Source organism: Cololabis saira, chromosome 20 (assembly GCF_033807715.1).
Source record: "Cololabis saira isolate AMF1-May2022 chromosome 20, fColSai1.1, whole genome shotgun sequence".
Lineage (NCBI taxonomy): Eukaryota > Metazoa > Chordata > Actinopteri > Beloniformes > Belonidae > Cololabis > Cololabis saira.
In genome coordinates, this window is record NC_084606.1 from 29,113,830 (window position 1) to 29,126,683 (window position 12,854).

At 41.3% G+C, this 12,854-nt stretch overlaps 1 protein-coding gene across 1 annotated transcript; it reads right to left on the reverse strand.

Moving 5' to 3' along the window:
* Window positions 1–3,925: 3,925 nt before the first annotated feature.
* Window positions 3,926–11,271, reverse strand: LOC133420567 (cytosolic beta-glucosidase). Its single transcript, XM_061710265.1, has 5 exons — window positions 11,136–11,271; window positions 10,138–10,362; window positions 9,261–10,063; window positions 7,874–7,997; window positions 3,926–4,574 (listed from the first exon to the last, which is right to left on the reverse strand). The coding sequence occupies exons 1-5, from the start codon at window positions 11,188–11,190 to the stop codon at window positions 4,375–4,377; spliced, it is 1,407 nt and encodes a 468-aa protein (XP_061566249.1). The 5' UTR covers window positions 11,191–11,271; the 3' UTR covers window positions 3,926–4,374.
* Window positions 11,272–12,854: the final 1,583 nt, after the last annotated feature.

Sequence of the window (12,854 nt, forward strand, 5' to 3'; positions counted from 1 at the left end):
AATATTTTCTTTTAGTTTACCTGTTTTAAATTCTCTCAGACTCTCGTTCCGTCTTGGAAGTAAAGCCTGAATTATGGTCCCGCGTTAAATCGACGCAGAGTAGGGTACGCAGCGATGCGCGCCGTACGGTGTGTACGCCGTAGGCTCTGCGTTGGTGTAACGCGGAACCATAAATCAGCCTTAACTGGAAGTTACACGTGTCATTTGTTGATGTTTTTTCCAGGATTCTGATTGGCTGGCATGGCGTTAACAGCGTTTTCATGCGAGTCCGTGTAAACGAGGATATTTTTGAAAACGTAGAGGGGAAAATATCCGTTTTTGTAAATACCCGGCTACATGTAAACGTGGCCTGAGTCCCGAGCAATTTAGAGCAATTATCTAATTTAGTCTATTTGCATCTTTCCGGGGTTGTTTATGCAGTTCAAGATATAAGAAACTGTCCTCCTGAGTATTACAACTGAGAAAAAGAATAATGTGCAAGAGGATTGCAGGGGAATTTGAGTCTTTATTGACGACTTTGTGTTTGCATATTGGGTGCACAAGGTTATATCCACGCCATTAATCTCTCGGCATGGATCCGGCGCCGATAACTACCCCGTCTTCACAGTTATATTCACCTTAGTTCTAAAGGTTCCATAAATTGTCTTCTTCCTTTTCACACTTTAAGCTCACTCACTCTCCCAGCACTGTTCCTATGAACCACAGCGCTCGGCTCATTGGCCACCGCACACACACTCAGTGGGGGGTTCTCTGTCGCTACCACTGCTGGGCTTACCCAGCACACACACATTCACACCCATAATGCCAATCTCAGCGTGTGTACTCCCATCTCCACCCCCGACGGAGCGCCCGGGGAGAGCTGAATATTCCAGAAGCTTTCAATTTTTCAGGCAGGTCTGCGAACCTCCTCCCGTAAAGCAGCGCCATCGCACTCAAGGGAGTTGGAGTTTTTGACAGTCATTAGCGGGGTCATCCGTGGTCCCTCAGGAAGGGGCTTTTAAGGAAAGATTTCAATTGCCTCTCTCTCTCCTTTTATTCTCTGTTGATCTACCCGTTTTACTTCTCGGCACGGGTCTCTCATAACTCCACTTCCTGTCTTTGAGGCTTATCAATATTCATCCCCCGCCACTCCCTCAGTCCCTCGGTCTCGTGTCGGCCGTCTTGAGGTCTTCTAAAGCACTTTTCAGAGCCCTAATGTCACGCTTCTTACGCCACAGAAGAAAGTTGTGACAGAGCTCCAGAACGGCGGTTATGCAATTGTGAGGCGACTATCCGCTTGTATAATGTAGTGTTAGTGCTCATACAGGATCAAGAACGGGATGCGAGGGAAAAGGCCTCCAGCTGAAAGAGCGAGTTTTGAGGATTTTTTTTTTTTTTTTTTTTTTGGGGGGGGGGGGGGTGGAAAAATAGAAAAAGAGAAAAAAAAAAACATTTCTTTTTCAGATTCTTTTGCACTAATGTGAATTCCCAGTGAAGTCTTGCAAAGTAGGTCAATGGGATTTAGAAAGTTTGTGCCTTTTTTTTTTTCCCCCCTCTCCTCTCGTACTCACTTGTCAACGGCAAATGAGCAGCATGGGAAGATGATGAGCTGGAGAGTGAAAAACAGCAAGAGGGAGGAGGGAGAGAGAGAAAGAAAATTAAAAAAATAAATAAAACAGCGCATGAAGACAAGCTGAGTGGTGGTTTGGGGCTCTCACTGGTCCCTCGCCAGCTGACTGAGAGGGCCCAGACAAAGAAAGTAGTTGAAGAGATTTGTATCTGCGCTCCAGAGGAGGAGGGGCTCACGTCTCATCATCTTGATATTAAAGCAACAATCTAATTATAGCATTTCTCCAGGGTGTACGCGCAGAGTAATCAGTAAATATAAAAGGGTAATTATACGGCAGAAGTCATACCCTTTGCACCTGCAAGCACCGCACTGATATACTAGATTGTGCCTATCCCCTCACCATGAAGATAGTTTGTTATTGTAAATTAACATCATCATTTAGCTGCTAACTAAATGCACTTCTGTGTTATTGAATATTTCATAGTTTCTGCCAAAAATATAACGAGTTCAGTTCGGTCAAATACAAATGGGCAATCCACTACAATTCTCCTCGGGGTAAAGAAACATATCTATACACATGATATATTTGACATTTAATTGGAAAGCACATTTAGAAACGGTTAATTCTGTGGCTTTCTTCATCGCCGTCTAATCAGAATAAATTCTATTGGCTGTAATGAATTGAAGTAGAACATTCATATTCTGGCTATTAAAGACACTGTGAGTTTGAATTATTTAAATGCTAATTAATGTTTTAAGCTTTCCAAGTGGCAATAGGCACATATTATTCCTGAGCTCCTTACAAATGGCTAATTTCAACATTCACTAAGTGCCAAGTAACCTCCTGCTTGTATTTTTATTCAATCAATTCAGCAGCGCTGGAGGTTTCTTCCTTCCAAGCAGCTGCTTCTACCAAGTGATAGAAAAAGATAGAAACCATCAATATTGGGAGACAGTTGCTGGAATTAATAATAAACTCTTAGCTAAGGCTTCAGTCACCGGAGAGCCGGACTGATGAATCATGGGAAAGTGATTTGAACCTATTTCAGGTTTGATTTGAAGAAGACTTTTTGGACTGTTGCTTTTCTATTTTGCTCCTTTGAGATTGCAGCTTTTTATTCGTGTGCATGTGTGTAAGTGATAGCATGGATCGCAATGATCACGTGTAGCGGCCCCCTCTCATCATTTAAGTTGAAATGATGAGCAGCAGCTCAACTCTGCAACCTGCAAAGAAGTTGTGATGCAAAGAGCGGTGGCATTATTCATGTTTCCACAATAGCTTGTTATTCATCACAAGACAGAGGAGGTTCTCACCCGACTTGACATAGATGGAGGAGGGCCACGAGGGTATTATTCACATCTGTTGAAAACAGTGCACTCAGCCAACTGGATGTCACGATACACCATGCTTATTAATGCAAACAAAGTCTCCCAGATTATAAATTATATTTTCTTTCCCATCAGAGCATAAATATTAATTGTTTTAAATATATGATGTATTGTGGTTATGGAGCTTCTTCACTTGTTTACTGTGAAATCCAATGGAATATATTTTGTATATCAAAGCACTTGATCACGTGACGCCGTGAAGACTGATGTGGAAGTCGCTTCCTGTACTTCCCGTCTGCGCCACAAGGTGGCGGTGTAGTTCCACAAACGGACGCTAGCGCGACGCTCATCTCAAATTCTCATCATGTTAACTGATGGAGGCTTCAACTTCAAATATTACAGACCGTCTACAATATGCTCCTCCTTGTCAGATACACACACACACACACAAACATCCCAACATTCATCTCTCAGCCCTTTAACACTGCATCTAAATATCTGCTCATCTTAACGATGGGAAAACAGAAAGAGGAGAGGGCCTCTGTGAGTTTTTGCCACGGTCCATCTTTTTTCTTAATATTACTGAGTTTACACAGCTGTCCTGGGTACAAAAATGGCACTGTGCTCTCTCTGCGTGACGGCACATCTGTTACTTCCATCTCTCTCCAAGTCTACATCATAATCTTTAGGCGCCATGGTGGTAATATCGTAACTAAAATGCCTGTTATGTTTTATTTTCAGCTTTCTATTGCTGACAAAAGATTTAGCATGTTCACAGCAAATTGTGACGCCTACCCCCCGCTGAGTAATCCTATTAAAAGGAGCCATGGAAACATTTGATCTGAACCTTTATTCCAAATAAATTGAGCATCCTTTTCAGCTGGAGCTCTAATGGCAAACCTTAATCTCTGATCATCATCTGCATGTTCAGCACGCACGGGGGGGAACGCTACTTTGAAAAGGACACATTTGAAATTCTCTCATTTCCAGACCATTAATCATATCAGGCCTCTCCTGAAGGATCATTTTTACTCCTCAGATCCCGTTGTTATGACGTTGCCACGTTTATTTAAGTTGAGTAAGACCACATAAATAAAGCAATTGTTCCTCTCCAAAAAGCATCATTACCGCAGTTCATGTTTTGGTATTAATTCTATCCCAGACAAATGCCTCTACAGTATAATGGGTAACATTATTGTAGAACGTCAGCACCTACTGTACAAGCCTGACTGGAAGAGTTAAGGGGCAGATCATATGAAAAGAGGGTTGTTTTTACACAAGTAAAGTTCAGAATTTAAGAATAACATTAAAAGAAAAGCTACGATGCTGTGATGTCATCATTAATGGTTAATTAATCACTGATATAAATGATACAGGCAAGCCTCTGCTACCCGTTACTTCAGATAAATGCAAATTAAAACCATATCTTTATTTTAAGAGTTGTACATTTTGTAAAAGGTCTGAAACAAACACATCCGCTTGGCCGACTGTTCTCGTCAGCTTTGAGCAGATTTGTATTTGGAGATGATCGAGGCGTATTCCCGGCCAGACCGGTACGCGGTTCGAGTCAGCTCGGCGTCAGAGAAGTCCACGTGGAACAGCCCGAAGCGAACGCTGAATCCATCCGCCCACTCAAAGTTGTCCAGGAGCGACCACGCAAAATATCCTCGGACGTCGACCCCGTCTTCCTGCACAGCTGAACGCAGAGTGAAAACATTCAAAAAGAGAGCTGCAACAACTGCTTTCAAAACTATCTTTGCGCCCCCTTATTTTGACGGGAATGGCCGTCTAATTAATGCATGACTGTTAACATGACATGAGAGAAGATTAACATCATTATAAAGTACTTATTTTGCAAAAGTGTCACAAGAGGAAATGAACGACGCCTAAATGCTTATCAGCTTTCGGGATCTCACCAACTTACAAGCTGTGACTTACAAGCTTCGACAATCAATAACCGTTGTAAGATTTGTTTTTATTCTTTTATTAATTGTTCATCTTTTTTCTCTTTTTTAAACCTATTTTCAAATAAAGGGATTGTTAATCTAACAAAGGTTCAAAAAAGAACATTCAGGGTTTTTTTCCCCTCAACAAACACAGTCACATGAACCTAAAAATATTGAAATAATTATTAATAATAATAATAATAATAATAATAATAATAATAATAATAATAATATTGTTATTATAAAATGATTATTATTTTATAATATTTTTATAGTTGTGTATTTTGATTTTATTATTATTAATAATGACGATGATGACGATGACGAACAGAGCAAAGTTTCAGGGGTTGAGTTTCTTCCATGATGATAAGTTACCTCACTTCAGTATCGAAGAGCAAAACGACTTGATCTGTACGTATTTCAACACGCTTCCCAAAGAAAATAAAGTTTCTTTAAGTTTAAAAAGAAGCAGCTGTTGATACTTTGAGGGGTTTTATAATAATCTTGAATACCAACAGAATCTAAGCATGAGCATACACACATGCAGGTGTTGTTCAAGCAGGCAGCAGTCTGCATGAGCAGGTGGGTGGAGTTGTAGTACACTAGGGGCCAATCCCATTACACCCCCTACTTTCTACCACTACCCCTAAAAAAAGAAGCCACAGATTTTAGGGCACTTGAAATCTTCCCGGGGGCCTGTCCCAATACCCCCACTACCCGTACTTTTCAGCACCACCCCTAAAATCAGGAAACTGAGAGCCAAAAGCTGTTTTAATTTCAGCTGTCGCGCTGTTAATATGCCACTTTATTAAGTTTTAATATTTTTTCAGGCGTAAAAGTAACCGTTAAGATCCCCAACCTGGGCTCAGTTTATCCAAATAACGCCTGTTAAGAAATTTGATCCGATGTTTTCGGCATACGGAGCGCGTCACCGCGTAACCTACGCCATAGACTCTGCGTTGGTGTAACGCGGAACCATAAATCAGCCTTTATTCTGGCAAGGTTGCAACAACGGGCAAACGAGTGATTATGTACATTCACTGAGTGAATATTATGAAAGTAAAATATATATTTCTCGCTAGAAATGTAATCAAAACCGATCTTTATGCAGAAACTAACTCAAAATATTGATTTTATTCACTAAAAAATAAGAAAAGTTCACCATGTTTTTTTTTTTTGATTCAGTCCGCAAATGACGACGAAAAGCATTCTGGGAAATTTTTCTGGCCCTCGGTCAACTAGGGTGCATCCGAAATCCCTAGCTGTGTAGGGCCATACACACTACCCTCGTTTTCAACACTCCCCCTAGGTGAAAAGAGGAATTGGGACAGCACTACCCTCACGGGAACGTGCAAAATTTAGGGGTAGGGCTGAAAAGTAAGGGAAGTGGGAGTATTGGGACAGGGCCTAGGTCTTGGGACTCTTTATAAGGCCCTTGTTTTACGCAATTAAAGATTTCCATGCCAATTTGCAGCACGTATGTCTTGAGTCTACTTGCTCTTTGTGGAAGCGCGCTACATCTGGTACTGCTGCATGCGGGAAGTCCAAGCCGGACCTCCGGATCCCCCCGAAGAGTTAAGCCAATGGTCTAAAAGGTGCTTCAGAATCATGCTGGAAAATAAAACATCTGTGCGCGTGCTGATGAATCCCAGCACAGTGAGTGCTCTCAGCGGGCGCTGGGATTAGAGGAGTTGGGTGTATTTGAGGTTAAACGCGTGCAGGGAAGCCACCTCAAATCTGCTAAGAAAACACAAAACACTGTGCAAATTTGTATTCTCGAATTTAGACGTTTTGTCCGATTCCATCCCTGCAAACTGTTTTCCATGCGAGTCTCTTTTTGCAGATGTGTAATCTATCCACACAGAGTTAAAATCGACTTTATCTTTAGAGGACAAGCAATAGCAGCAGGGCTGATGCATCCTGGCAGGAGTGAAAGTAAATTTAATATAATTTTGTCTCAGCTTCAGAGCTCCAAAAAGAGCAGAAAAGGTTGTAAAATTGTGTGTTAAGGTGAGTGTTGTTTCACAGCATGTGTGTTACGTACCACAATCACTCATAACGTGTGATCTGTTCTTCTTACTGATGTTATGACACAGATACAGTGCTACTAACAGTTTGGTGAAGGTATTGGGTGTATTGCACCACGAGGGAGAGTGCATTTACAGTTTGCAACCTCTCTAGAAGCTGTTATGTTGCTTCAAAGGTAAAAAGGAGTTCAGCATCAGGCCTCCTGCTGTAGTACAGAAGCTGCAAAGAAACTGATTTTTTTCTCTAAAATTGTCCAGAACCAGAGTCCAGAACCTAAACACTGATGCATCTAAGAATCTTTTGCCAGGACTTTTTGAGGCTTTGCAGTGTTAAAACATCCCATTTTTGCATAGAAAAAGCTTGCTTTAAACTGTGATCGTTAAAAAAAAGTAATAAGAACTCAACAATGAAAAAAAATAAATAAATAATCACATAAAAAAAGAGAGCAGAATTGAGTCTATTGAAGCGTTGTGTGATGGGAAAATCACCACAATTCTTAATTTTACTTCTTGGTTTTACTCTGAAACCTGAAAATGATGCTAAAGGAACCCAGCACGTTTATAAAAGGGTTTCCACAAAGCTGTACAGCTCAGTACGGTTCACAATTATGTGTTTCCATCATCCAAAGTTGCAAACTGTACCGATTTAAAGGTACAATACCGGTTCACACTTGTTTTTTGTACCCTTCTGTTGAGGTATTAAAACAATTGTAATAAAACAGTGCAGTCAGTTGATTGGTTGCCATCTTCATTTCATGAGAATATCATTCTCTGATCATCCTTTCTGATCTGAGTTGGGTTATTATTCCTTGATTTTATTGACTGGAGAAGCCGTGTTGTGTAGCTGAGGTAACTACCTCCATCCAGACAACACAAACTGGACCGTATCCACCCAATCTGAGCTGAACACTAAAGGAAACTCCGAACTGAAATAATAATTTCGGCATCATTGGCTTTGGAAAACTATCGGCTCCGTGCGGACGTTATCAGACTTTTACTAGTACTCATCTACCAGTCATTACCTTTAGCCACTTCCGAGATGGTGCTCCTGTAAAACTCGCAACGCTGACGATCCTCCACCTGCAGCGGCCCGACCTGAGCGAAGCCGTTCTCCGTTATGTAGACCGCCGGGTCGTTGAACGCGTCCTGGAAAAGTCACAGGGCAAAACAAGTTTCGTCAAAAACGAGCCATCACGACTGTCAGGCCTTCAGACGGGAGACGGATCGGTCCGCGGTGCGCCGTCTGGCCGCGTCTGACGGCGCCAGGCTCAGACTAATGGCCTGTGACGAGTCACGGCGGCAGGAAATTGCTTGTTTGCAAACACGGCAAACAAACGGTTTCGTTGGATGTGACAGCATTAATGATGCCTCGACGCATTTCTGGAAGTCTGGAGAAAGGGATTACTGCATTCCAAGTCATCGGCGGCACATTAAACTAATGTCAGAGTTCTCCTTGTGTTGTTGCTCAAAGGGGAAAAAGAGAGAAGAGTTCCTAGCTCGAGGTACCAGTGACTTGTTCTGAGCTGTTTTTAGTGCAGTGGTACAAGTAAATTAATTACAGCAAAGTATTCAGTGAAAAATGTACAGAAATGAGGAAATTAGGGCTGTTCGATTTTGCCCAAAAATAAAATCTCGATTTTTTTCTCTCAAAATCCGATTTTCGATTACGATTATTTTGTGAATTGACAAAAGGCAAAGAAATGATTTCAAATATGCTGTTTTTTTATTGAACATTTGCCCCATTGGGCTTTAAGTGCAAACTTTGCTCTTATTAAACCAAAAATGAATGAATAAAGTGCAAAACTCTGTAAAATAAGTTGAAAAAAAGTTTTAAAAAATATAATAAAATATAAAGTTTTATCTCTGAAAAAAAAAATCAGCAAATCAGCACTTGCAAACATACAGTAAGTTAGTTAGTAGTTAGTAACTAAACTAACTAACTAACTAAATAACTAAAGTAAGTTATATTTCCAATTAAATAAAACAAGACATTTTCTAATTAAACTAAACTGGGTCTTTGCATGCTAAATAATAATGCAACCCATGAAGGAGGTAGAGGTGTGTAATGTCAGTCATTATATTTGCTATTCACATTTGCAAGTTTTTTGCAAGGAACACGAGCCGGTCTACCGCATCTGGCTTGAGGGATGCCCGGTGGCATGTTACAACGCCCCCTCCTACACTAAAGAGCCTCTCCCATGGGGCACTTGTCGCAGGTATTGAGAGGTATTTCCATCAATCATTAATATGGTATCAATCATTAATATGTGTGCAGACAAGGTAAAAAAAAAAGTGAAAAATCGATTTTACGAGTTTCACATTTTAACATCGTTCTAATTACATAATCGCGATTACGATTTAAAATCGATTAATCGAACAGCCCTAGAGGAAATGTACTCTTTATTTTACCTTTATATAATTGAGGAGTTTTCTTAAGCCATGGGGAAATACTGCCAGCCAGGGTACCCCAGAAATGGGCCAGGATGGGTCCAAAACGTCCTCTGCCCATTGGTCGCTCCTCATACTCAGCGTCTGCCCGCTGACGTCTTCCGGCCTGACTTTGCGGGACGTGTAGTAGTTCAGTGCAAAGAAGTCCGCTGTTCCCAAAACGGTTGGGTCACTTTTTGAGAATGTGGGAAGTCTCGGAGCCCCACCGTATCCCAGCTCCTTACTCCGAGTCTCAATGGCGGACCTCATTGTTTCTGGATAATCTCCGGTGACGAACACGGGCCACGCAAACCACCCCAGTGTGAACGTCAGCTCCCGTTCGGCGGCAGCGACATCCTCGCCGCGACCCGGGTCCAGTGGCTCGAACCAGTCGCTGTTGAGCGCCAGAGACACCGCGCCCCTCTGCTTCGCTCGGTACTCAGAGTTGTAGCTGTGCCAGGCTGTGGCGTGAGCCAGCAGCATGCTGTGCCCCACCAGGTAGGCCGTCGTGCCTTTTTCCTTTAACCCCGGCGCGTGGATGCCATCCTCGTGGCCCAGTTTGGCACAAACTTGCGGCTCATTGATTGTGATCCAGAGTTTGACGCGATCTCCAAATGTCTGGAAACAAAACTTGGCGTAGTTGTCGAAGTGCGTCGCTATTCCAGGTGACACCCAACCTCCTTGATCTTGGAGAGCTTGAGGCAGGTCGAAGTGGTACAGAGTCACCATGGGTGATACATTACAGGCCAGCAAGTCATCAATCACTTTGTTGTAGTACTGGACACCTGTTGGACGGCAATAAAGTAAGACGGCAATAAAAATCACATTCATTAGGACTGGATGTGGAATGTGGAAATACCTCTCTGATTGATGTGCTGTGTAGTCCCATCAGGTAGGAGGCGCGTCCAGGAGAAAGACAGGCGATAATGCGTCAGGCCAAGCTGCTGGATGCACGCCAGGTCCTTCTCCCACAGTTCATAGCTGCTGCAGGCCACATCTCCACTTTGGTCCCCAAACACTCTGCCCTTCTCATGGCAGAATGTGTCCCAGATAGTAGGTCCTCTGCCGTCCGCCTGCCACCCGCCTGAGCCAGCACACCAAAGTTGCATGCCAAGGCTTAAAATGTGTGTGGTTTAATTATTCTGCTTTTCAGAATCAGAATCAGAATAAGGTTTATTGGCCAAGTCAGGCCAAACAAGACAGGGAATTTGACTCGTTATTTTCGCTCACTGTACAGTAAATAGACAAATGATAGCTCTTATTAACATGCAATTTAAAATCATTCTTTTTTTCTCTTATTTGTCTTCGTCTATTTGTCTATAAACACTTTTTTTTCATTATTTTGTATATTTAATTCTAAAATGAAATTAGAGAGAGAAAAAAATGTGATGCCATAATGTTAATGATTAACCTTTTATATAGGCTAATAATAATTCGTTATCACACTTCCCGTTTGAGCACATCCTCTAGTATAAGTACAGCACTCTTGAATGCGTGTGATATCTTTTTTTGTGGGTATAAAATTGAATATTTGTGGTTAAATAAACTCTTATTGTGTCAAACCTTTGGTGAGGTCAGTTTTGTTTATTGAACTGTAGATGGTGGCATTGAACTATCCACGACCGCAGTAATGTGTGGGCTCAAACAACTCATGATGAAAGACTGTCATTGCAGCTGATTTGAGTGAGGTTTAACTCATAATAGTGACAATATACCAACGGTGGTCGATATTTTGGGAATAATTTGCTTAACTACAGCCTACATGCGATGCTGCTTATGTGCCGAAACCCTCATTTCAAACGAGCAGTGAAGGCAGCAGCGGCTCACCGCCGAAACCTCGTGGTTGTGTTTACATACCTTCTATCTGATACGCTGAGGTTGCTGCTCCCCAGGCAAAGTCAGGCGGGAACATGTTGTTTTAAATGTTGTAACAGTTATATTATATATATAATGTCTGGTCTAAGGTCTTAACTCTGTCGTGCTTACTTCCAGGTCAGCAACGTTTGTCGAAATGATGCCGCTTAGTGGGCAGGGCACTATGTCACGTGGTATCCACGTGGGACACAACACTTTCTATTGGATGTTTGTCCTTTTCCATTTATTATTACTGCAAAAGGGAAATTAGTTATTAAAGTCAGGCAGTTTTTGTATGATAAGAGATTTATTTATTCTAAAAAGTATTAGTCAACTAGACTGCATTGCTGCAATGGAAACTTGCTACGTACATTTTCATTTAAATTATTGGGCCTTTATTTTGTATAAATAAACTTTATTTTTTTAGTTTGTCCGTGTCTTACAGTTCTCCCTTACAGATGCATTTTAGGATGAGATGCCTGCACAAAATTACACATTTTTTGTTTATGGACTTCTCTTATTTTGTACTTCCCTTCAACACTTTTAGAATTCAGTTATGCATTTTTACAGTTACCGCATGGCCTATGTGAGAAAACTAAATCATAAATAATTTAAAACTCTAGAAAGGGCAAACGTGGACAACTGTCCTGTGGTTGATTTGGGAAACCGTGCCGTTGAGTTGTCCTGTCTAAAGAGGGGCCATATGCTTATCAACTCTGCTCAAAGGCCAAATCTCTGATATCATGTGTGCCTTAATGGAATGGGTGGGTTGCAAATCTGGCAAGGACACATAAATGCTGAAAAGTATAATGACATTTCAGAGAAAGTTTATACTTTTCTCCTCCTACGCCTATCCAGACATCTTTTTCAGGGAAAGAATTTGCATATTTCAGCAATTCAGTGCTAAACCACGTGTTTTATCCATTCATCCATGACTTTGCATCAGAAGAGTCCAGATACTGAACTGCCCCTGAAAACTGTACAGTCTTTTATCAAATTAAAATATCTAGCACATCATGAAACAAAAAGATGATGGCGAATACCCAGGACTGTTTGGCAGCTTGAATCCTATCAGAAAAGAATGGTTCATCACTTCTCTCTCAAAACTCCAGTAATGGTGTTCCTCGGTTCCCACATGTATATAGAGTGTTGTGAAAAGAAGAGGCGATGCTACACAGTGAGAAACTTTACCATCTCACATTTTCTATTCGATGATACATTTGATGATACCTTTAATCAGTTTCATTATTTTATATTCTTTGTGTTCTGTTGTTTCTGAAAAATCAGTTAATCAGTTTCACAAATCCTTATATTGTTGCATTGTTTTTCAAGATACATTTTACACAGCGTCCCAATGTTTTTGGAATTGACACTGTATATCATATAGCAAGTCCCAGCAACAGCAAAATAAGGAAAAAGGAACACGAGAAGCTCAAAAAAATGCTTTGTGTAACCACGGTGCCAGAGGCAGCTGGAGCAAGAGCATCCCTCACATTGACGGCGAGCAGGAAGTCTGTAACATATTAAATCATTCCCAATTATACTCTGAGATGTTTGTTTTTTTTTACCTTCCCTCTGACACATTCAATTGTACTTTGTTGTGTCAATGATTGACTTGTGAGGACTTGGAATATGACAGTATATTACCACATGAAGAAGATGGTGAGGAAGAAGATCGTCCATCATCAGAACTTTGTCAAGGCTTGGAAACGGATTCTTCCA

What these genes read in the sequence shown, in the direction of transcription:
- LOC133420567 (XM_061710265.1), bottom strand. Translation starts at nt 11,190, where the DNA reads ATGTTCCCGCCTGACTTTGCCTGGGGAGCAGCAACCTCAGCGTATCAG. An exon ending in ACAGCACATCAATCAGAGAG is followed by an intron (nt 10,064 to 10,137) that starts GTATTTCCACAT and finishes GCCGTCCAACAG; the next exon opens with GTGTCCAGTACTACAACAAA. An exon ending in AACTCCTCAATTATATAAAG is followed by an intron (nt 7,998 to 9,260) that starts GTAAAATAAAGA and finishes TGACTTTTCCAG; the next exon opens with GACGCGTTCAACGACCCGGC.